Source organism: Lithobates pipiens, unplaced genomic scaffold (assembly GCF_037356315.1).
Source record: "Lithobates pipiens isolate NorthernLeopardFrog02 unplaced genomic scaffold, aLitPip1_a1.2 Scaffold_18, whole genome shotgun sequence".
Classification (NCBI taxonomy): domain Eukaryota; kingdom Metazoa; phylum Chordata; class Amphibia; order Anura; family Ranidae; genus Lithobates; species Lithobates pipiens.
This window is the reverse complement of record NW_027507758.1, coordinates 490,078,159-490,103,018: the sequence shown is the minus strand read 5'-3', so window position 1 is coordinate 490,103,018 and position 24,860 is coordinate 490,078,159. Positions and strand designations below refer to the sequence as shown.

Genomic DNA, 24,860 nt, shown 5'->3' with positions numbered 1-24,860 from the left:
GACATCACAGATCTGGTCCAGGCTCAGGAAAAGTCATGATCATATGGTCGGGATCTGCCCACATGCCTGGACTGGCACCTAGCTCAGCCTTTCAGCAAGTTGACAAATTTTCCTTCCTTAGATCTTTTTTATTAGGTCCTGACCAGTGGAGATTGGGAACATTCCACAAGAGCTGCAGTTTTGGGGATGCTCTAACCCAGTCATTTAGACATTACATTTTTTCTGCTTTCAAACACATCAACTTCAGGGACAGCATGTTTTCTTGCTACCCAATATATCCCACACACTTTCAGATGCCATTGTAACAAGTTATTCGATTGTTAGAGGTCATAATATTATGGCTGAGTGGTATGTATGTATGTATATATGTATATATGTATGTATATAAATATATATATTTATATACATACATCTCTGCATTAAAGACAATATTGATCCTGACCAAATCTCCAACTCCATTTGCAGAAATGCAGCCCGAAACATCAAGGAATCTTCACCATGCTTTACTATTGCCTGCAACACTCATTGTACCACTCTCCAGCTATTTGGAGAACAAACTGCCTCCTGCTGCAGCCAAATATTTCAGATTTTGACTCTTCAGTCCAAAGCACCCGCTGGTATTTTTCTGCACCTCAGTCACTATGTTTTCATACATAGCCAAGTCACCTAGCCTTGTTTGCAGGTTGGAGGTATGGCTTTCTGGCTGCTATTCTTCCATGAAAACCACTTCTCTGCCAGACTTCTCCGGACACTTGATGGGTGTACCTGGGTCACACTGGTTTCCACCAGTTCTATGCTGATCACACATCTGGATATCTTCCGATGTTGAAGGGAAGTATGATGTGTCTCATCTGCTGCATTTAAGTTTTCTTGGCAGACCACTGCATCTACAGCCCTCAACGTTGCCAGTTTCTTTGTGCTTCTTAAACAGAGCTTAAACAGCACTTCTTGAAACCCCAGTCTGCTTTGAAATCTTTGCCTGAGCCTTGTGTGTCGTTGCCGTGTTCAGCCTTGCCATGGTGTATGACCTGTGATATGAAACTGTTCTCCACAACCTCACCTTAGAAGCACAGTTTAGCTGTTCTTCACCCAGTTTTAAACTTCCTATGGAGCTGTTTCCGTTTCAATTAACCACTTCATTTGACTTCAAGTGGTTGTCGGTACAACCACCCCAGTACTGTTTAGAGCCTAAGCACCCCCCCCCCCCCCTTCTTGAATGCTTTCAAGCATCAAGGAGGGATTTAGGATCTTAATAAAAAAAAAAAAAAAAAAATGAAAATAATGCAGAGTAAATAGATACACAACATGTCACGCTTCAAAATTGCAAACTCTCGTGGAATGGCGCCATTCGGTACTTAAAAATTCCCAGATGCGACACTTTTTACTGGTTACATGTTTTGAGTTACAAAGGAGATCTAGGGACAAAATTATTGCTCTTGCTCCAATGTTCACGTCGATACCTCACATGTATGGTTTGAACACCGTTTTCATATGTGGGTGGGACTTACGTATGCGTTTGCTTCTGCGTGCGAGAACACGGGGAGGGGGAGAGCACTGTAGATGATCTATAGAGAGGGGGAGAGCACTGTAGATGATCTATAGAGAGGGGGGGCACTGTAAATATATAGAGGGGGGAGCACTGTAGATAAAAAAAAAAAAAGTAAAGTTTCTTCCGTGCTGCAGCATGCAGCTGTAGTCACGCTTGCCCCCAGTGTTCTGCCGAAAAACATCCCCTCGGCGGATAATGTCCTCCTTGTACTGTGCAAGCGCCGCCTTCAACTCACTCACAGCTCTTCAGCTTCGGCTATTTTCGGAGGCGCAGTACAAGGGGGACATTATCCGCCGGGGGACGATTTTCGGCAGGACACCGGGACACCAATCACATTCTTTTGCTGAGTGACGTCAGCGCGCTGGCTCAGCATGCACGGCTTCCCCTCCGCTCTGAAACAGGGAAACATGGCAGATGATACAACAATTAACGGCGGCGTACGCTTTTCAGCTCACAACAGTTGATAGTCAAAATGGTAAGAATCGCACAAATCCCGAGTTGCGTTTGCGGCGGGTGGAGAATCACGTTAACGATTCTCCGCTATTAATCGTGCGCCACTACATGACAGGTCCTCTTTATTAGTGAGATATGGGGTCAATAAGACCCTACATCTCACCCCTAGGCTGGGAAGCCTGAAATAAAAAAAAAAATACCCCAAAAAACGATCACCACTTCCCAGCCGAAGCGGCGCCCCTTTTTTTTTTAAATGCAAAGGCCAGGCGTGATGTCATAACATCGCACCCGGCCTCCGACGTTCATAGACTCTCCGGCGACTATCTGGTCCGCCGGAAATCTCTATGATCAACATCCAGGGCCGGCAGATCCTCTATCTGACTCACCTTTTTTAGCGGTGAGCCGATAGAAGCACCGGAGGATGTCCCCTCTCGCCTCCCGTAAGAACAGTCAAGCAGTGGAACAGCTGCTATGATCGTTCTTATGGTGTAGGGGATTGCCGGCTGAAAACGGCAATATCTGAATGATGTCTGTAGCTACAGGCATCTTTCAGATATACCCGCTCAAAGTCAAAGTCAGTCACGTCATATGACGGAGGGCGGGAGTGAGGTGGTTAAGTGACCCTGTCCCCCCAGTGCTAGCGTGCAAAGGTGAACGTGTGCGTCGGTCCTAAATGCACGCAAACCACAATCGTCCCACACGTGTGGTATCACCGCAAATGTCCGATCATGAGCAGTAATTATAGTACTAGACCCCCCTCTATATAGCTAAAGTGGTAAATTGTAAATGCTTTCAAGTGTTGCCTATAGATAGTAAAATTTACATGGTTTGTGGCCGTTGTGCAGACGTGCACAAAGCGTGACATGTTTGCCTTCTATTTACTCATCGTGACAGCTTTTATATTTTACATGTTACAAATTTAGTATTTTTTTTTTGCATTAAAAAATTTAAAAGTATTGTTTACCCCAAAAACTGTTTGAAAAACCGCTGCAAAAAAATAAAAAAAAAAATAAAAATGTTTGGGGGTTCCAACTAATTTTCTAGCAAAAAAAAAATATATATATTGTCACAAGTAAACAAAAATGCCAGAAAATGCCTAGTCTTTAAGTGGTTTATGACTGCGTTTCAACATACATATGAAATTATGAATTATGAATTGACGTTGGTTTGTAGGGTAATTACACCAAATATTGGTTTGATTTAGTTTTCTCTTCTGTTCACTCATTTTGTAAATTAAAAAAAAAAAATATATATATATATATATATATATATATATATATATATATATATATATATATATATATATATATATATATATATATATATATATATATATATATATATATATATATATATATATATTATATATATATACACACATATACATACACACACACACACACACTAGAGTTGCACAATTATACGTTAAAAAAACAAGAAATACACAATTCAACCCCCCTCACAATGCTAATCAGCCATTTCCACGCAAAGCCAAGTTGGGGAAAAAAAAAAAAAAAAGAAGAAGCCGACAAATGTTTATCAGCCCTGAGAGATAAAGACGTGATACAATACATCTTTTAGTTCGTTTTAGATCAACGGAATGAACTTTGGTCTGTGAATGAGGTCAGTTTAACCACTTAAAGACTAATCTTTTTTGACACTTGTTGCTTACAAGTTAAAATCAGTATTTTTTTGCAAGAAATTTACTTAGAACCCTCAAAAACACACACACATTATATATGTGTGTGTGTGTGTGTGTGTGTGTGTGTGTGTGTGTGTGTGTGTGTGTGTTATATATATATATATATATATATATATATATATATATATATATTATATACACACACACACACACACACACATATTATATACACACACACACACACACACACACAGTATCTCACAAAAGTGAGTACACCCCTCACATTTTTGTAAAATATTTTATCATAACTTTTCATGTGACATCACTGAAGAAATTACACTTTGCGACAACATAAAGTAGTAAGTGTACAGCTTGTATAACGGTGTAAATTTGCTGTTTCCCTCAAAATAACTCAACACCGCCATTAATGTCTAAACCGCTGGCAACAAAAGTGAGTACACCCCTAAGTGAAAATGTCCAAATTGGGCCCAAAGTGTCAATATTTTTTGTGACCACCATTATTTTCCAGGACTGCCTTAACCCAGTTCATCACCTTTACCCTCTGCTTCAGTGGTCGTCTTGGAGGTGTTCTTGGGGTCTTTGTCACGTGAAAAGTTATAATAAAACATTTAAAAAAATGTGAGGGGTGTACTCATGTGTGTGTGTGTGTGTGTGTGTGTGTGTGTGTGTGTGTGTGTGTGTGTGTGTGTGTGTGTGTGTGTGTGTGTGTGTATATATATATATATATATATATATATATATATATATATATATATATATATATATATAATGTATAATATATAATATATTGTGTGTGTATCCATCCTCAGTGACCCTACAGAATTTTTTTTTAACCATCAGAGGTAAAGAAGACAATTCTTACTAGGAAAGTGGCGGACAGCCATGTGGCGCAGTGCGGAGAATAGGTCGCACATTACAGTGGGGCAACTCATGCTAGATTGGACTATACAGGAGAAAACTTTGTCCACATAGCTTCTCAGATTGTCCTGTAGAGAAGGCATAAAACAAGCCATTAGTACTGTATAGCTATCATTAAACAGTATCACGTATACAAGAATGGATAAAAATGCTGCAAGAGGACTGAGACTTCACGACAGGGCTAGGTCACATTTGTAAACTACTAGCATGAAGACATGTCTACTGCTGACACAGTAACCTAGTGGGTTGATCAGCCTAAAACGGTTATGGGTATGCAGTGGGGAAATTATTTGATCCCCTGCAGATTTTGTAAGTTTGCCCACTTGCCCACTTACCACTTACATGAAGGGTCTATAATTGTCATAGGTTTATTTTAAATGATAGAGACAGAATATCAACCAAACATTCAGAACAAATGTTATAAATTGAGTTGCAGTTCAGTGAGTAAAAGGTATTTGATCCCCTACCAACCAGCAATAATTCTGGCTCCCACAGACTGGCTACAGTATGTGCTCATGTGGTACACAGATCAGTCCTGTCAATTTAACAAAGTGCTCCTGACAATTTGTTATGTGTATAAATGACACCTGGCCACAGAATCTTTCTTCCAATTAAACTTTACTATATTGGGCAAGACCAAAGAGCGATCAAAGGATGTCAGGGACAAGGATTGTGGACCTGTCCAAGGCTGACACAGGCTACAAAAACATCAGCAAAAAGCTTGGTGAGAAGGAGACAACTGTTGGAGCAATCATTTGCAAATTGAAGAAATACAAAAGGGAGGCACCATGCAAGATTTTGCGTCATGAGGGTAAGGATGATCATGAGAAAAGTGAGGGATCAGTGCAAAACTACATGGGAGGATCTCATGAATGATCTCAAGGCAGTTGGGACCACAGTCACCAAACAAACCATTGGTAACACAATACCATGGATGAAATCTTGCAGCACCCGCAAGGTCCCCCGCCTCAAGAAGGCACATGTACAGGTCTGTCTAAAGTTTGCCAATGAACCTCTAAATGATTCAGAGAAGGATTGGGAGAAAGTGCTGTGGTCGGATGAGACCAAAATTTAGCTCTTTGGCATTAACTCGACTCAACATGGAGGAAGAAAAATGCAGATTATGACCCTAAGAACACCTTCTCTACAGTCAATCACTGGGATGCAAGCATTATGCTTTGAGGCTGTTCCAACTTTGTCGCATAGAGGGGACAATGGACTGAGCCATGTATGTAAAATCTTGGATGAGAACCTTCTTCCCCCAGCCAGAACACTGAAGATGGGTCATGGCTCTTCCAGAATGACAATGACCAAAAAACATACCACCAAGGCAACAAAGTAGTGGCTAAAGAAGAACCACAGTAAAATCATGGACTGCCCTAGCCAGTCTGCACACCTCAATCCTATAGAAAATTTATGAAGGGAGCTAAAACTGAGTTGCCAAGCGACAGCCAAGAAACCTTAAGGACTTAGAGAAGATCTGTAACGAGTGGACCAAAATCCCTTCTGAGATGTGTGCAAACCCGGTAAACTACAAGAAACATCTTATCTGTGTTTGCCATCAAGGGTTTCTCCACCAAGTACTAAGTCATGTTTTGCTTGGGATCAAATACTTATTTTACTCACTGAACTGCAACTCAATTTATAACATTTGTATCATGTGTTTTTTCTGGATTTTTGGTTGATATTCTGTCTCTATCATGTAAAATACACCTATAATAAAAATCATAGACCCTTCTTTTCTTTGTAAGTGGGTAAACTTATACAATCTGTGGGGGATCAAATCATTTTCTCCACTGTAACTAAAATAATTGGATTGTAAAAAGATTAAGTTAAAACTTTTTTTTTTTTTTTTTTTTTTTACAAAGTACAAATACAAATCTTAATTGCAATTTACAAATGCACTTGCAATTGTTATTTCAATATCCAAAACCAGCTGGCTGAAATTGAGTTTATATGCACAACACAGTATTTATACTGCTTGGAACTGGAATTCTACCAGGGCATAATTAAAATATTTCATGTCTCTACGGTTGATAAAATGGTTGTCCAATATGGTTAAAAAGGGATGTATGTTGTCCATAGTGCTGATCATGTGGAAATTAACAGAATCATCACTTATAGGCTACATGTTTTTGTGGTCTGAAAAAAACCCCAAAAACATTCACAATCACATTGGGGAATATAAGGAGACAATTGCAGTTCCCCATAAGCCCAGGAGGCTGAGCAGTGTGCAAGAAGAAATCTAAATTTTCTTCCAAATTATCTGACAGTTTGGCTAAACAGGACAGATTTGACACCATTCTGGGATTAAAACTTGTACATACATTTATATTATATAGTACTGTTTTCTTTTTTTTTTTAACATCAACATATATATTTGAATAAACTAATAAACAAAGGGTCTAAAACTCTTTGTCAATTAAGACGAGGTGAGGGTAGTTGGGTTGTTGACTTTTTTTAAACTTCTCTACTGTTGTCAACTGTATACGCCTTGGTGACGTGCAGCACTGTAAAGGTGTAAATGGGCTCCTTCGATGAGGTTGCTTCTTGTAGCAATGATGTACACAATAAATACATTTTACTGCACTGAATACAGGGAATGAGCTGTTAAACTAAGCTGCATTTAGGTAGAAGTATTAGAAAACTAATAAATCCAACAGCTCTCTGTAAATCATAGCTAGAGAGCCTGTATTTTAGAACATATTGGCATTTACAAGCATTTGCTGAAATTAAAAAGACTTATTCAAATAGCCTGTTCCTTTTGATGTTTGTCTTCTACTTTGTACTGCGTTTTATAAGCAACCTACATACTGCCCTCTACTGGCTAGCACTGTAGTTTCACTGGGGATAGTTTAAAAGTTCCAATAAATATTCATTTGAATATGGTTAAATACAAAAATTAAAGAGTAATGTCACACAGTTAAAACAAACAAAAAAAAAAACCCACACACTTATAAGCCCTGAAAATCTAGCACTGGCTTGCTACAACCCAGAGGGAGGACCGAGGCCATGTCATGAAGAGTGGGAGCAAGTACCTTCTGAAAAAAAAAAAAAAATGCGGAAAAAGGGAAAAGGTGTGAGTGAAGGTTTGCTTTGAGAGTCATTGGTAAATACCCAATCGTTTCACAAGATGATCACAACAAATATTAAAAACGAAAAGGTGGAACAGTGGGCTGACACATTTTCAAACAGTTAACTGCTTTTTCTATAGAAAACTACAAGCTGTCATTTTCCCCTTCTCTTGCATATCTGCCAATCTTACATTAACAGGTGATGCTTAGAGTTCATTAGGATAAGTTCTCAATGCCAAGAAGAGGCATTTTGATACAAATATTTGTAATACACAAATACATGACAACCTGAATAAGAGTTTCAGATTTGCCCTCTCTGGAATTATTACTACTCTGTAAGATTGCAAGTGGTATCCAAGTTTCTAGAAAGAATAACTCTACTAAGTTTGAAAGGGGACTCGGCCCGAAAAAGTAACCATTTGCATCAGCTATTTCAGAAGACCAAGCTCACTGGTAGAGCCTCAGAGGTGGGGAAGCATGATAAATATGCATTATCCCACCAGCTTTAGCGGTATACTCTATGTTGGATGCCAAGAACATTCTTTAAACAGAAGACGCACCTTGTGGTTTTCGACATTGTCCCCTTCTCTTAGGCGATTAGGGTCTATCTCACAGGGCTTCGGGGAATCGCATATCTAAAAATATGAAGTCCAGGGTGAGCATTCTCTTTATTAAAAGTAACAGATCAAGCTGAATCAGAATATTACATTTAGAACAAAACGATTGCGTACATAGTTAAATGTATTTTATGTCATATGCAGGCCTAACAAAGGAGCTTCATAAAAGGATGATAAACACCGATAACTATTTTAGAAAAAAATTCCCGTCCTAAGTCCCCTTTGACACTGGGGCAGTGCAGGCGTCGGCGGTAAAGCGCCACTATTTTTAGCGGCACTTTACCGTTGTTTTAGCGGCAGTCTGCGGCCACAAGCTGGGTGGTTTTAATCCCCGCTAGCAGTCGAAAAAGGGTTAAAACCACCCGCAAAGCAGCGCTGCAGCGGCACTTTACCGGCGGTATAGCCGCGCTGCCCCATTGATTTCACCGCGCTGCCTTCACCGCTCCAAAGATGCGGCTAGCAGGACTTTTTTCACCGTCCAGCTAGCGCACCGCTCCAGTGTGAAAGCCCTCCGGCTTTCACACTGGAGTGAAAGGGGTCGGCTTTTTCAGGCGCTACATAAGCGCTATTTTTAGCGCTGTAGCGCCTGAAAAACACCCCAGTGTGAAAGGGGCCTAAGGGATGTGTTGGAATCACCATCACATGTGCTTGTGATGGATAGGTTTATTTGTTCAGCCTGTCACTCCTGCAGCACCCTATATGACAAAGCTGGAAATAAAATGATACAGCTAAAAAAAAAATTCCCATCTAGGTCTGCACTGTAAAACTGAAATAAAAGTGACATTCAGAGAAGATCTATACTTTGTATATTTCTAAATCAAGATTACTAAAAACGAGTACCCTTACAACATTAACCGTTACCTCATCTAGAACACTCTTCAGAGTCACCTTCAGATAATGATTACCAACTATCTTCATTGTCTCATCCATGCAGCGAGTAGCTAGGGAGTTTCCTCGAAAAATAGTATTAGCTTCTCTATAAAAGAAAGAAAAAAAAAAAAAAAAAAAAAAAGGCAGGCATTTGTGCATTGAACATCTTGGAGTGAAAAAAAACAAACAATTTTAACATGCATTTTGCATAGGTACATACTGTGTGTCGTTCAGGTCCAGCTGTGCTATGGATGCCACAAATGGTACTAGTTTTTGGTGGTGGAGAAGGAGCCGGACCAGTGGAAGGACAGCATCATTTTTATCTCTACATACTTCTCCCAGGATAAAGGCAGCTGAGGCAGTGATTGGCTGGAATAGAAAAATATACGTGTTAAGGAAAGGTATCTCCGGCTTCTTGCCACCTTACATTTTAAGCTATACAGTGCCTTGCGAAAGTATTCGGCCCCCTTGAACTTTTCAACCTTTTGCCACATTTCAGGCTTCAAACATAAAGATATAAAATTTAAATTTTTTGTGAAGAATCACCAACAAGTGGGACACAATTGTGAAGTGAAACGAAATCTATTGGATATTTTAAACTTTTTTAGCAAATAAAAAACTGAAAAGTGGTGCGTGCAAAATTATTCGGCCCCTTTACTTTCAGTGCAGCAAACTCACTCCAGAAGTTCAGCGAGGATCTCTGAATGATCCAATGTTGTCCTAAATGACTGATGGTGATAAATAGAATCCACCTGTGTGTAATCAAGTCTCTGTATAAATGCACCTGCTCTGTGATAGTCTCAGGGTTCTGTTGAAAGCGCAGAGAGCATCACGAAGACCAAGGAACACACCAGGCAGGTCCGTAATACTGTTGGAGAAGTTTAAAGCCGGATTTGGATTCAAAAAGATTTCCCAAGCTTTAAACATCCCAAGGAGCACTGTGCAAGCGATCATTTTGAAATGGAAGGAGTATCAGACCACTGCAAATCTACCAAGACCTGGCCGTCCCTCTAAACTTTCAGCTCAGACAAGGAGAAGACTGATCAGAGATGCAGCCAAGAGGCCCATGATCACTCTGGATGAACTGCAGAGAACTACAGCTGAGGTGGGAGAGTCTGTCCATAGGACAACAATCAGTCGTACACTGCACAAATCTGGCCTTTATGGAAGAGTGGCAAGAAGAAAGACATTTCTCAAAGATATCCATAAAAAGTCTCGTCTAACGTTTGCCACAAGCCACCTGGAAGACACATCAAACATGTGGAAGAAGGTGCTCTGGTCAGATGAAACCAAAATCAAACTTTTTTCCCACAATGCAAAACGATATGTTTGGCGTAAAAGCAACACAGCTCATCACCCTCAACACACCATCCCCACTGTCAAACATGGTGGTGGCAGCATCATGGTTTGGGCCTGCTTTTCTTCAGCAGGGACAGGGAAGATGGTTAAAATTGAGGGGGGAAGATGGATGCAGCCAAATACAGGACCATTCTGGATGAAAACCTGTTGGAGTCTGCAAAAGACCTGAAACTGGGACGGAGATTTATCTTCCAACAAGACAATGATCCCAAACATACAGCAAAATCTACAAAGGAATGGTTCACAAATAAACGTATCCAGGTGTTAGAATGACCAAGTCAAAGTCCAGGCCTGAATCCAATTGAGAATCTGTGGAAAGAGCTGAAAACTGCTGTTCACAAACGCTCTCCATCCAACCTCACTGAGCTCGAGCTGTTTTGCAAGGAAGAATGGGCAAGAATTTCAGTTTCTCGATGTGCAAAACTGATAGAGACATACCCCAAGCGACTTGTAATCGCAGCAAAAGGTGGCTCTACAAAGTATTAACACAAGGGGGCCGAATAATTTTGCATGCCCCACTTTTCAGTTTTTTATTAGTTAAAAAAGTTTCAAATATCCAATAGATTTCGTTCCACTTCACAATTGTGTCCCACTTGTTGGTGATTCTTCACAAAAAATTCAAATTTTATATCTTTATGTTTGAAGCCTGAAATGTGGCAAAAGGTTGAAAAGTTCAAGGGGGCCGAATACTTTCGCAAGGCACTGTATATCCATTCACTTGTGTCAAACTTGACCTTGTTGCGGAAATTTGGAATATATGTTGTCAGATGTCCCCCAGTGTCAGTTTTGCTGCAATACGCTCATGTGGGCCTATTCGTACATACAGACGTCGGTGGAAGACCGTTGGCTGCAGAAACCTTCCCATTGACACGGCAGATCTGTTTGCTCTTTTAGGGATTTTTGCTTATGCCTCACCAAGAGACTAGCCACCTCATGGCAACTGAATTAATGCTCCTAACAAACAATTCTGTTTACATGGGAACAATAGCAGAACAATACTGAATTATAGCTCACTGAGCCATTGTAGGGTATGGCGCGTCAATGGTAGCGGTGGGAATGTGCACACAGCTATGATCAGAGCCATGTTTGTAGTATTCACAAATGTGAGGCACATTGTGTTTCAACAAGAAACTGCCCACATGGATCTGCAATCGATCTATTGCACCCATCACTACTGGAATTCGATTTGAATATATACAAGTGTCTGATATTGATGTTTTACAGTATAAATAAAGGCAGCAGCTTCTACTAAGCAGGATTTTGCCAAGCTCAACGCGATACCAGCGCCTGTCTGTGTGACTTGGAGATATAAAAGCGCACTTTCCTGGCATTATAAAAGAGCTATGACTGTGCTTTTCAGTACAACAAAATTATTTGCTTATAGGAGAAGCTTATAAATATTCCACAACAACCTTAACATAAATTTGTGCAACTAGGTTTGAGACTTTGGATTTGATAATTTGAGGTTTCATTTACATGGACGTATACAAGCATAAGATATTCCCAACTTGAAAAACAAAAAGTTAAATTTTTCTGCAGCTGGGGAGAAGCAGGTGGGGTGTACAGCCTGTCATAGCAGTGAACAGTTGGATGCCTCTGTACTCATGTAACAATATGTTGTGAGACCATGTGAATACAGATGCAATGAACTGATATAGACTGAGCAAAGGGGATGGAAGCAGCTGGCTCAGGCGCTCAGTGGCTCGCTGAGAGGCTGAGCTAGGTGCTGGTCCAGGGTTGTGGGTGGATCCCGACCATATTGTCGTGATCTTTTCCCAGCCTGGACCTGCTCTGGCGTCAGCCGACAGCGGGCTTCTGCCTGCATAAAATGGGCCACAGCTGCACTCCTGGGATCCATAGGAGAAGTACAGCCAAATGAGCTTTGGCTGTACTTCTCCTTTATGCCCGCTTTTAACCTATGCAGTTTGCCTTTGATCCATTTCTGCGCTGCGTTGTGTTTTTGCCAGTGGCAGCTGGTGCTCAAAATTTTGGGGGAGGGGTGCAAACAAACTGAAAAATTAAACTCTTAGTAATGCAGGACTGTAAACAGCCATTTGTCAGGAGATTATGTATCATTACCGCTGGATAAAACTGAGCCCATCAAATGCAGCCTCACTGTGCCCATCACATCCACATTTCCCCATCAGAGTCCCCCCTTCACATCAGATGTCGCCCCTTCACATCAAATGTGCCCCATCAAAGCCCCCCCTTCACATCAGATGTGCCCCATCAGAGCCCCCCTTCACATCAGATGTGCCCCATCAGAGCCCCCCTTCACATCAGATGTGCCCCATCAGAGCCCCCCTTCACATCAGATGTGCCCCATCAGAGCCCCCCTTCACATCAGATGTGCCCCATCAGAGCCCCTCCTTTACATCAGATGAGCCCCATCAGTCTCCTTTATATCAGGTGTCCCCAACAGAGTCCCCCTTTACATTAGATGTCACCAACAGAGACCTCCCTTACAACAGATGCCCCCCCCCCGTACTCACAGCAAGTCATCTGTCATCAACCTTCGTACTGGCCAGGATGAATCGGAGAACCGGAAGTGTAGGCACAAAACCTGCCAATCACTAACCACAGCAGGGCACAATACTATAAGGGGGTGTTCAGGACGCAGAGCTCAGCCCCCCCTCCGAGGACTTTCTAAAGGAAGCCAATAGAGCTTGTTTGCAATCACGATTGCAAACACGTCATGCTTCCCATAGCAGCTGTGTGTCTGGCGCCCTGCACACACTTAAAAGGGCCATTCTTTTATTTTATTTTGTATGCTTTTGTTTTTTTTCGCCAATTTGTTGTCGGGCAGAATAAAATGATAAATAAAAAATAAAAAATAAAAAACGCAAATTGCTGCAAAATCTCTTTTCTGCAGCTTCTCCATTAAAGTCTATTGAACCAAAAATGCACTGTTTTGCATTTAAAAAAGGGTTTCCAAAAACACAGCAACTGAAAAAAAGCATAGATGCGAACGTGTCCCATAGGAAACCATGATAAATGGATTGTAGGGAGTTTCTTCAAAAAGCAGTAAAAACGCATTAGGTGTGAAACAGGCCTTAAAGTAGAACTATAGGCAAAACTTTTTGTTCCATTTTGAAAAGGAGTAAAGAAGGTTTATAGCCCTTATAGCAGGGGTGTCCAAACTTTTTTCAAAGAGGGCCAGATTTGATGAAGTGAACATGCGCGAGGGCCGACCATTTTGCCTGACATTCTTTGAACCGTTAAAATTCGGTCTAAGTGTGTTCGTTCGAGCGCTAATACAGGGCCCAACAAGAATTCTCTTGCCTTTGTGGCTGTGTGTGGGAAGAGATGAGTTTGGGCGTATTTGTACATACTGTATTAATTGGCGTATAACACGCACCTTCACTTTAAGAGGGAAGTTTCAGGAAAAAAAAAATGTTTAAATAAAGAACTGTGAAGCAAAATAATGGTCAGTGCACATCTGCAGACCCACCATTGCCAAGAATGTAGCCTCACCATTGCCAGGGACGCCGCACCACTGCCAGGGACGCCGCACCACTGCCAGGAACACAGGAACGCCGCACCACTGCCAGGAACGCCGCACCACTGCCAGGAACGCCGCACCACTGCCAGGAACGCCGCACCACTGCCAGGAACGCCGCACCACTGCCAGGAACGCCGCACCACTGCCAGGAACGCCGCACCACTGCCAGGAACGCCTTGACGAGCGCCAAGGAAGAATCTCCTGTTTACACGGTGGCTTCTTTAATAGAAAGTCCCGCCTCCTTTGATGGACAGAACAGTCGTCCAATGGCAATGCAGGAGAAGGACTTCCTATTACAGAGGCCGCCCGTAAACAGGAAATTCTCCTGTGTATGGCGCTCGGTCCTGTCCTCCCTGTACCTTCCGAAGCATATATATCTTTTGTGGCCCCGGCGCTGGGAGATCGCCGGGGCCACAAAAGATATGCATGTCCAAATAACCAGGCGGGCCGTTCAAAACCAGGCCGCAGGCCGGACTTTGGACATGCCTGCCTTATAGGGTTTATTTTTGTCATCTGTGTCCAATTGGGGAGATTTACCTTCACTTCCTTTCCTATAACCAAACCATCCGCTGGTCTTTACTGAGCATGCTTGAGGGATGTCACTGGTTGCTATAGTGTTTGCTGATGTATTTCAAATAAAAACGTCAATATTTCAGTATTGTTATGTTAAATATCAGCCCAGGTCAGACATGGAACCATCAACAGTAGTCATTACAGCTAAAAAAAACGTAATCACAAAGACCTCCTCTGTAACTCTAAACATGTAACCTGTAAAAAAAAATGAAAGCGTCCCCTATGGAGATTTTTAAGTTCTGAAGTTTGGCGTCATTCCATTAGTGTGCGCAATTTTACAGCACGACATGTTTGGTATCCATTTACTTTGGCGGAACATCATCTTTAACATTATATAAAAAAACTGGGCTAACTTTACTGTTTTGTTATTTTTTAAATCATGAAACTTTCTCCCCCCCTCCAAAAAAAAACCTGTTTGAAAAATTGTTGTGCAAATACCGTGAGAGATAAAAAGTTGCAATGACTGCCCTTTTATTCCCTAGGGTGTCTGCTAAAAAAAATATATATTTATGTTTGGGGGTTCTGAGTAAATTTCTAGCGAATTTTTTTTTGGATTTTTACATGTAGGAGAGGAGTGCCAGAATAGGCCCGGTATGGAAGTGGTTAAAGCGGCTCTCCACCCAGATGGGGAAGATCTGTTTAAGGTCTCCTACCCGGCTCTTGTTTGTGAAATTGAGCTCCCCCCAATGCCTTCGGGACACATGACAGGTCCCAGAAGACTGCGGGACCAGTCACAATACAGTGTCGCTCACGCATGGTCAGTAGGCACCCGGCTGTGAAGCTGCTGTTACAGCCCGATGCCCATAGTAAAGATGCCAGTGCCGCCAAGGGACACAGGGATAAAACCGGCTGGGGTGAGCATACCGCTGGAGCTCTGCTTTAATAGGAGGTCTATTTTAATAAACTGATAAGAGGAAGTGGTACAAACTATTACTGAGTTTTTAATAAAAGTTGAATATCTGTAATATGAAGCAAATGCTGAACGTTAAGCTTATTTCTTCTATCAAACAATTTGAAAGATTGTATTTAAACTCTAGTAGTTGCTAGAGCTCTGTACGGTTTGCGCTTCAGGGGAAAATTGGCATTTTATTTTGGTGTAAAAGTTCGCTTTTAATATCCAAGGTCCTGATGACTTGTGTTATTAAGTACCTGAACATCTGGGGATTTAACAAGCAGACTTCTTAGAGGTGAATAGAACTCTGAAGACAACACATAGTCTTCTGTATAGGAGATACTCAGCCTCAGGGAGCCCAGATCATCATTCTTTGAAGATTTACTTCCATTGTCTTTTGGCTGGAGAAGATACCTGAAAAAAAAAAAAAAAAAAAAAAAAAAAAAAATTCCATGAGTGTCACGTCTAATATGCAAGGTAACAATTACAAAATGGCAGGAGGAATAAAGGTGTAGCTATACTTTTGCTGCAATTGCTGATGAGTTCATTTTTGGAAGGGATTACTGTCCATACCTGCACACATACACAGTAGCGGCAAATAACATAACCATAGAGCTTTCATACCACTGACATTTGAAGTTTCAGAAGTATTTATTCTGCCTATAAAATGGCTTATTTTACCAGACGTGATCAATAATGCCTTCTGTGCATTTGCTCTATCCCAGTTGGTGAAGCAGAGCAAGAGGTTATGTTATATAGAATATACAGACTCTAGCCCCTAGTAAAAAGAAACAAAAACCTTCACACTTTAAAATCACATCCCACCTCCTAAACCCAGTGGGAACAGAAAATGCCCTGTCATCAGTGGGCACAAACAATGCTGAAGGCTTGGTGGTCAGTGGGAGTAGAAAAAATGCCCTAGGATTGGTGAGCAGTGGGGAGAAAAAAAGAAAATGGCAAAGCGCCTGTGGATATTGGGAGGAAAAATGATGCGGTAGTAAACCTGCTGAGGTTTTTTTTTTTTCTGACCTGCAAGGGAAAAAGCACCGTATACTATCTCATTATGAAATACTTGCCTTAGAACGAGGCCCCCGACATCCGGAGCGATACACGCCGAGGGAGCTGGCATGCGCAGTACACAACGGACACTATCCGATGGGGGACAATGTGATAGTTCACCGGACTTTCAGCTGAGAATGCCCTGTGCGTATGCGCCACTTTAGTCAGCAGCGCATTGCGAGGGGAATATCTCCTAAACCATACAGGTTTAGGGGATTTTTTTTACCTACAGGTGAGCCTTATTATAGGCTTACCTGTAGGTAAAAGTTGTAAAAAAGACTATACAACCACTTTAAATGACAAGCTGGTGTTAGCACAAACATACTAAAAGGCTGTAATATCAGATTTGGCCAGCAGGTGAAGAATGTAAACGTTTTATGCGCATCATTCAGGGCTGCAGCTACAGGGCTCATTCTGAAAAAGTTAGTTGCCTGGCTGTTTCTGGCTTTAGTGCTTCAAAAACTTGGAACATACATACATACATACAGCACACGTGTCTAAGAATCCAGGTTCTTTACCTCTGTTTTATACCGTGGTCCAGAAAGCATTGGAAGGCAAAGCATCAACCCAATAGGTAGGCTACTAGCATTTTCAAAAGGATAGGTCAGAAACGGTAAGTCACATTAGTTCCCTCATGACATAATTCTTGAGGAGGGCTTACATGTCTGAAGGTTCTCATTTATCCATATCTGGTATACGGAGTAGTCTACTGGACTTGTTCTGCAACACTGGAGGGGTTTCTCATCGCCTAGCGGTTTCTTCAAGTTCTAATGGCTGTCAGGAATATACCCTGGCATTTATAGCCAACTGGGTAAGTACGCCACTTTTATCTAATCACCATGGAATGGGTTTAGGCAAATGTTAATAGTCAAACAAACATAACGGGGAAGTGTGAAAGTCTCCTAATGCACCCTATTCTAATAACCTGAAGGTGTGAATAGTTGTCAAAACGCTGATGTGGAGCTGTTCAATGGCATAATATGTGAGTAACAGATGATGTTGAAGACTCCCAAAACAGAGGATAAGCATAGCACATGCAGTAACAGTCACATGGAGTATATATAGGAGGAGTTACTCATGTGGCTATACATGTCCGGGTAGGATCCTAAAACTCAAAGGTTGGATAAACCGCAAATCATCTTCAACATTACAGAACAAGCACAATTGAATGCAACTACTAGTCAGTGATGTAAATGGTTCTGCATTCTCTGTGAAGGTGCTGTAAAAGGCATACAGATACAGGAGGGACATCAATGTCCGGTCAAAAGAAGGGATACATACCATGCCCTGTGGGTTGAATCATTCCTTAAAACACTCACTGACGTTCTGACCTCTCCAAGAAAAACATCTTGGGCAAGATTTCCATTGTTCCACAGATCCACTCTGCAAAAGTGAACATTATGTGACATTTATGTCCATTTGTATCTTATTACAGCTTCCTGTTAATGGGATCTGCAATAAACTAATACATACAAAACAGCTTCAAAACAAGGACCAAACATGCCTCTATTTTTGCATTGATAATAGAACCTTATTGGCGTTAGGCAGAAAAGCGTTGTAGCATATTAGGGCAGATAAGTAGGGCAACACAGAGGCTGGTTCATTACGAAATGAGGTAGTGGTGCATCCCAAACAGGGCCCTGGAATCAAATGTTATTGGGAAGTGTGGACCTATTCAGGTGCCCAGAACTGTGATAGATACTGCTATAATAAGGGTCCCAACCAGAGAACTCCACTCAGGATAAAGCCACCAGTGAACTTAAATATCAGATGCTGCATTTCCCCTTTACTGATTTTTGGAAAAGTGTCAATTACCAGTAATTACTTCAGACAAGGCCTACTGTGTGCATATTGTTGCTAAATAAAAAATCCTAATTCTGTGCAATGGTTAGTTAGTACCTGTAGCAGAAATATGGCGATTTGAAATTATTACTTTTCCTTCTAAATATATGCATCCAAAAAAAAAAAAATAAAAAAAAAAAAAAGAAGAAGAAGGGGGGTGGGGGCATTATGTATTTTCTAATTGCCTGAAGTTTTCTTTTAATGGCCGACCACCAATGACTTACAAATAGGGATGAGCCAAACACCCCCCTGTTCGGTTTGCATCCAGAACATGCGAACAGGCAAAAAATTTGTTAGAACACGCAAACACCGTTAAAGTATATGGGACACAAACATGAAAAATCAAAAGTGCCAATTTTAAAGGCTTATATGCAAGTTTTTATCATAAAAAGGGTTTAGGGACCTGGGTCCTGCCCCAGGGGACATGTATCAATGCAAAAAAAAAGTTTTAAAAACTACAGTTTTTTCGGAAGCAGTGATTTTAATAATGCTTAAAGTGAAACAATAAAATGGTGTAATATTCCTTTAAATTTTGTACCGGGGGGGGGGGGGGGGGGGGGGGTGTCTATAGTATGCCTGTAAAGGGGCACATGTTTCCCGGTGTTTAGAACAGTCTGACAGCAAAATAACATTTCTAAAGGAAAGAAAGTAATTTAAAACTACTCGTGGCTAATTTATTGTCGGTCCGCAGTACACAAAAGTTCATTGATAAAAACGACATGGAATTTCCCCACAGAGGAACTCCGAACCAAAATTAAAAAACAAATAAATGAGTGGGGTCCCCCTAAATTCCATAACAAGCACTTCTGGTTTCCTCAGGTTAGGCCGATACGTATTCTTCTACATATTTTCTGGTAAAAAAAATAAAATAATCGCAATTAGCGATTGATTGGTTTGCGCAACAGTTATAGCGTTTACAAAATAGGGGATAGTTTTATAGCATTTATTAATTTATTTTTTATTTTTTACTAGTAATGGCGGCGATCAGCGATTTTTACTGTGACTGCGACATTATGGCGGACACATCGGACATTTTCGATGCATTTTTGGGACCATTGTCATTTATACAGCAATCAGTGCTATTTAAATGCACTGATCCCTGTGTAAATGACACTGGCAGTGAAGGAGTTAACCACTAGGGGCTGGGAGGGGTTAAGTGTGCGGCTTGGCATCTGATGTGACTGATCGTCTTTCCCTATAACAGGGAACAGACGATCAGTGACAGGCTCAGTAGGAAGCACGGGGAGAGGTTTGTTTACACAGACCTCTCCTCGTTCTTCAGCTCTGTGACCCGATCGTGGGACACCAGCGGCGATCGGGTCCACTGGTCCCGCGGGCCACGGTCACGGAGCTCAGGACCAGGCACGCTCCCAACCCACGGCTGGGCACTTAAAGAGCAACGTACAGGTACGTGCTTGTGCCCAGCTGTGCCATTCTGCTGACATATATGTGCAGGAGGCGGTCCTTAAGTGGAAGCCCACGCAGAAAAGGAAAAAAAAAAAAAAAAAAAAAGCGTGGGGGTCCCCCTCAAAATCCATACCAGACCCTCATCCGAGCACGCAAACTGGCAGGCCGCAGAAAAAGAGGGGGGACTAGAGACCGACAACCAGTTCGACCTGAACATAAAGCCCATCCCTACTTACAAATAGGTCTAACAGAAGAAAACAAACATGTCAAGGCAAACTGATTTAGAAAGTATGATAAAATGTTAAATAACTGATGTAGAACTAGGAGTAATGGTTAACCTTTGAGTGGCTTACCCAAACTTTTAAATGTAGGCCTCATTCACATATACAGAGTGTACAAAGGAATGCAATTTTCGTGCATGGAGAGTCGCTGGTGTTTGCATATAGCTGCAGCCTGTACAAATCAATGACAGGCTGACAGAGGCCGCAGCTGTGTAGCATGTAACAATATATCTAAGCACTTACGTTCGTACGGGGATAGAATCGTGAACCTGGACAGACAGTCTGCACCCAGAGCCACTCATCTGTCCCTGTGTGAATGTAACCACTTGGATGTGCAGCTGCATGCTTACAGCTGCGATGCCCGTCATCCTGTTATCTTGTATTGACTTGTACAGTACTGGCTGGGGCTGTATGCAAACACCTAGAACTCCCAGGTCCAGAAATATGCTCCATCAGTGTACAGCTCTCTGCAGCTGCAAAAATTAGACCTTTGTGTGTTGAGAATTCCAAGCCCACCACACTTATACCAAATGCAATTTACTTTTATTGGCTTTATGCCTGCAGTGGTCACCAATAAAAAAAATGAATTATCTACCCAAAACAAAAAACGCCAGTGTTTTTGGTGGATTAAGGCCAAGTCCAACTTGAGACCAAGTTAGCTCCACCTTTAGGGTGTAACATGTTGCCAAGCGGAAGACCCCCCCCCCCCCCCCCCCCATCCCACAAATGGCACTCCCTTTGACAGGGTGTGGGGGTTCTTCTCCCCTGCAACACCTTGCAGAGTTGAACTTGGCAGAGTTGTGTGGGCTCTTCCATGTCATTAATTTGCAGAGATCTGTAAATGAACGACAAGTCTTGCATGCCACCACGGGGCAGGTGAACTTTTAGTTCTCAATGAAATACAAGTACAGACTGATCACTGCAATGTTAGGCCGATGACACTTTCTAGCTTTCCAACTGAAAGTCCATACCTCAGCATAGACAGAAATGAAGGAGGACCCTGCACATTGTACCCTCAATCCACTGGCCACAATTGCATTGTTTTTCAGGCTTGTTTACTAAAAAAATAAAATCTGCAATAAATATAATTTATTTATAGTTTTAAAGGCCAAGTCCATAGTTTGCAAAAAAATAAATTAAAAAAAATGAAAAAAGTAAATTACTTTTAAGCAAACATTTTTTGCTAAAATCGATGATAAAATTGGAGCGTAAAAATGTTAAAGAAGTTGGGGAAACCCCCCAATTTGAGATTTAATAATGACAACTTTCATCTGTTACTAGTACCTTACCGATAAGGAAGAAAGACTTCATGTCAGGAATGTTCTTGGTATAAATTAGCATGCACAATAAAGCTTGCATGTGACAGGCACCCACGCATACCTCAGAACAAGAGATTGCTCAATAGATGTGATGTGACTGCCAAGCTTCCATGATCACATTACAAAGCAGTTTTAAAGATACACAACCAAAATGCCAATTATGCTCAAGTCAAAACAGACTTTTATCAGTTACGTGTCAAAGCACAAGACACTACACACACAAAGCAAACACACGCCTAAATACTAGTCTCAAAAACTATGCTAAGTAAAAAAAACATGCAGTTAACCTGCTTATACTGATAGGTAAATAGCAATCTTTAAAGGGGGGGGGGGGGGGGGATTCCCTTTTCTGCTACAGGGATCACACCATAAATAAAATAACCTCTGTAGCAGTAAAGGAAAAGACACACATCAAAACTGCAGACACATGCTGCTGTCACTGCTTACCCTCCAGCGCTGGTCTGCAATAACAGCATATACACCATAAAAAGGACAAAAAGAATGACGCATAAGGATCATGCATTAATATAATGTGGAAAAGGATTGGGCACAAGAAATACAATATGGCAGATCCCTGTCCAGTGTAAGCAAATGTGTTACTAAATTCATTTGGTAAAGTGCAATCATTATCCAAGCCACAGATTCCTGCAGATAAAAAGAAGCAGCAATGGCAAGGCCATTGGTTTGGATTGCGAGAGGCAATTATCCATATACCGCTTGGCCCATGTATGGCAACCAATGCAATTGAAGGATTGCTATGGTCACTGCAAGCAATTTCAGCATTGCAACAATACAAATAGTTAATTTTGACAATCCAATATAAACTTACTTGAAAAATATCCTTTCATGTTGAGTACTGCCTGTGTGCTAGCTATCTTTCCACAACTTCCTGGATTCCCTGTTAACTTTCAACTTATAAGAACTACATATCCCAGGGTACCTTACTGCCTGCAAGCAGTGATTTCTGTACCGACTCCACCTCCCGAAACTCCTCTCAGAACCTCTGTAGCTCGACTGCAGTTAGAGACCCTGACATGTCCCTAAACACAAAGAGGTATTATACTTGCCTCCCAGGAAGCTTGGGTCTCCTACCTTCCCTTCATTACAGTGCAAGTGCCCCCTGAGAGTGTCGGGTGCCTGTGTACACAACTCAGAAGTTACACAGGGGTTGAAATTTGGGGTCACAGCTTGAAGCCAGGAGCACGGGCATTGGACACGCCCTAAAGTGTTTAATTCCAAAGTTGTGGGAATAGGCTGCAGTGCTGGAATGGAGGGATAGTAAAAGACACTGGCACCTGGAGAGATGAGTACAAAACCTCTTCTATTGCAGGGACTTGCTGTTTGGATATGTTTAGGGATATAAACAGGGTCTTCTTGAAAAATACAGCTTGGTCAAATCCCTGCCCCTCAGGCCATGACCAAAAAAGTGAAGGAGCAGCAGCAGACGAATAAGCTCCTCTGTCACTTCACAGTCAGCATTTATATTGCTAGCACATGTGCACCACAGAAAAGCCCAAATTGAAAATGGTGCTGCCAATCTCTATCCCACAGTGAATGATGCTGTACAAAGGTCTAAAAAATTAAGTCAAATCCAGGTACTTTTACTAGCTGTATGTAATGTAACGGCATTAGATAGAGTGTACCTTTAGAGATGAGATATAATAGATAAAAAAAAAAAAAAAAGAAGAAGAAGGAAGCTTGTGGTGGCTGAACATTTAGAAGTTCCAAGGGAAAACTGTGCCAAGCATATTCCTTTCAAAATGCACATTTGACTACCATTTAATAATTTATTATTTACTGAGAAGTGCTCATATCGGAAGCACAGAAATCATATTTTAGACAGCATGATGTCGAGTAATTACTTTTTTGTCAACTTCAAGCTTAATAAAGCTTAAGTCTTCAAGTACACGGGATGTTTTTACAACATCTCCCGAACGATTTAAAGAGGAGGTTCACCCAAATTTTTATATATATATATATTATATATATATATATATATTATATTATATATATATATTATATTATATTATATTATATATATATATATATATATATATATATATATATATAATATATATATATATAATATATATATATATATATATATATATATTATATTATATTATATATATATATATATATATATTATATTTTTTTTTTTTATTAAAAGCCAGCAGCTACAAATACTGCAGCTGCTGACTTTTATTAAATGGACACTTACCTGTCCCAGGGGTCCAGCAATGTCGGCAGCCAAAGCCGATCAATCAGGAAGTGAAGCATTGCGTGCGTTTCCCCAGGAGACAGCAGGGGGGGGGGTGGAGGGGTATGACTCCCGCAGGAGTCTATTCCCAGAAGCGCTCAGTTTAAAAGCATGCATCTCTGATGTTGTGGGGGTGTTAGTGCATATAGAATGGGTAGCATACACATCAGGAAAGGCACCATCAATGCTGAAAGATATATCCAGGTTTAAGAGCAGCATATGCTCCCATCCAGACCTTTTTCAGGGAAGGTCTTACATATTTAAGCAGGACAGGGTTGTCTTTAAGGCAGGGCAAAAGGGACAGCTGCCCTGGGCCCTGTCATTGTGGTGGGGCAGAAAGCAGCTTCCTCATACTTGGCGAATATCCCGGTTCAAAATCCCTTGTCCCTTGAAGTTTAAGTCCTGTGCTGTGTCCCGATAACTGTGAAATAAGTGTGAAATGCTGCCAATAATGCTGCCCATCTCTGCCCTATTGTTGTGTACAGATGACTCACCTGCAGGCCCCATGTTTACATGTAATAACCGGCATTCATATGTAAATAGCTGTATCCGGTGGCATTGATATGTAAATAAAGGTGGCATTCATATGTATATCATGCCCCCTGCAGTGAGGAGATGATGTGCTGTAACCTCTAGCAACCAATCAGTGAGCAATGTTACTGTACAGTAATCTCTAGCAACCATCAACAAACAGGAATTGTGTGCTGCAACATCTAGCAACTAATCAGTGAGCCGTAATGTGTGCTGTAACCTCTAGCAACCAGTCAGTAAGCAGTATTGATACACTGTAACCTCTGGAAACCAATCGCAATCGCTGCCTGATCTGATACAGTAAACCGATTTTAAGTCTAGCTGCTATTTATTGTATGTCTCAGAGCAGGCGGAGAGTGAAATTGTATGGAGGGGGAAGGGTGGGCCAAGAAAACGTTTGCCCAGAGTCTAATCAATACTAAAGACGGCCCTGCAGCAGCACAATGCTAAACTGCATGCTGCATCTATGACAACAGCATGGCTTCTTAGTAGAAGAGTCCAGGTGCTTAATTGGCTTTCCTGCAGTCCACACCTTTCACCAATGGAAAAGATTTGGTTCATCTTGAAATGAAAAATAAGATAAAGATGACACAGGACTGTTGAGCAGTTAGAATACTATATCAGGCAAAAATGGGGCAACGTTCCTCTCCCAAAACTCCAGAAACTGGTCTCCTCAGGGGGGATGCTACAC

The 24,860-nt window shown here is 41.4% G+C and overlaps 1 protein-coding gene across 2 annotated transcripts in view; it reads right to left on the bottom strand.

The window, feature by feature from the left end:
- Nucleotides 1-24,860, bottom strand: part of RASA2 (RAS p21 protein activator 2) — a 214,396-nt gene that overhangs the window by 71,600 nt on the left and 117,936 nt on the right. For both annotated transcript variants that reach the window (XM_077488567.1, XM_077488568.1), the window contains exons 9-14: nucleotides 17,811-17,912; nucleotides 15,728-15,884; nucleotides 9,365-9,513; nucleotides 9,136-9,250; nucleotides 8,218-8,292; nucleotides 4,528-4,651 (exon numbers count right to left, since the gene is read on the bottom strand). In XM_077488567.1, coding sequence (XP_077344693.1) covers nucleotides 4,528-4,651; nucleotides 8,218-8,292; nucleotides 9,136-9,250; nucleotides 9,365-9,513; nucleotides 15,728-15,884; nucleotides 17,811-17,912 — 722 coding nt within the window. The remainder of the gene's footprint in view (nucleotides 1-4,527; nucleotides 4,652-8,217; nucleotides 8,293-9,135; nucleotides 9,251-9,364; nucleotides 9,514-15,727; nucleotides 15,885-17,810; nucleotides 17,913-24,860) is intronic.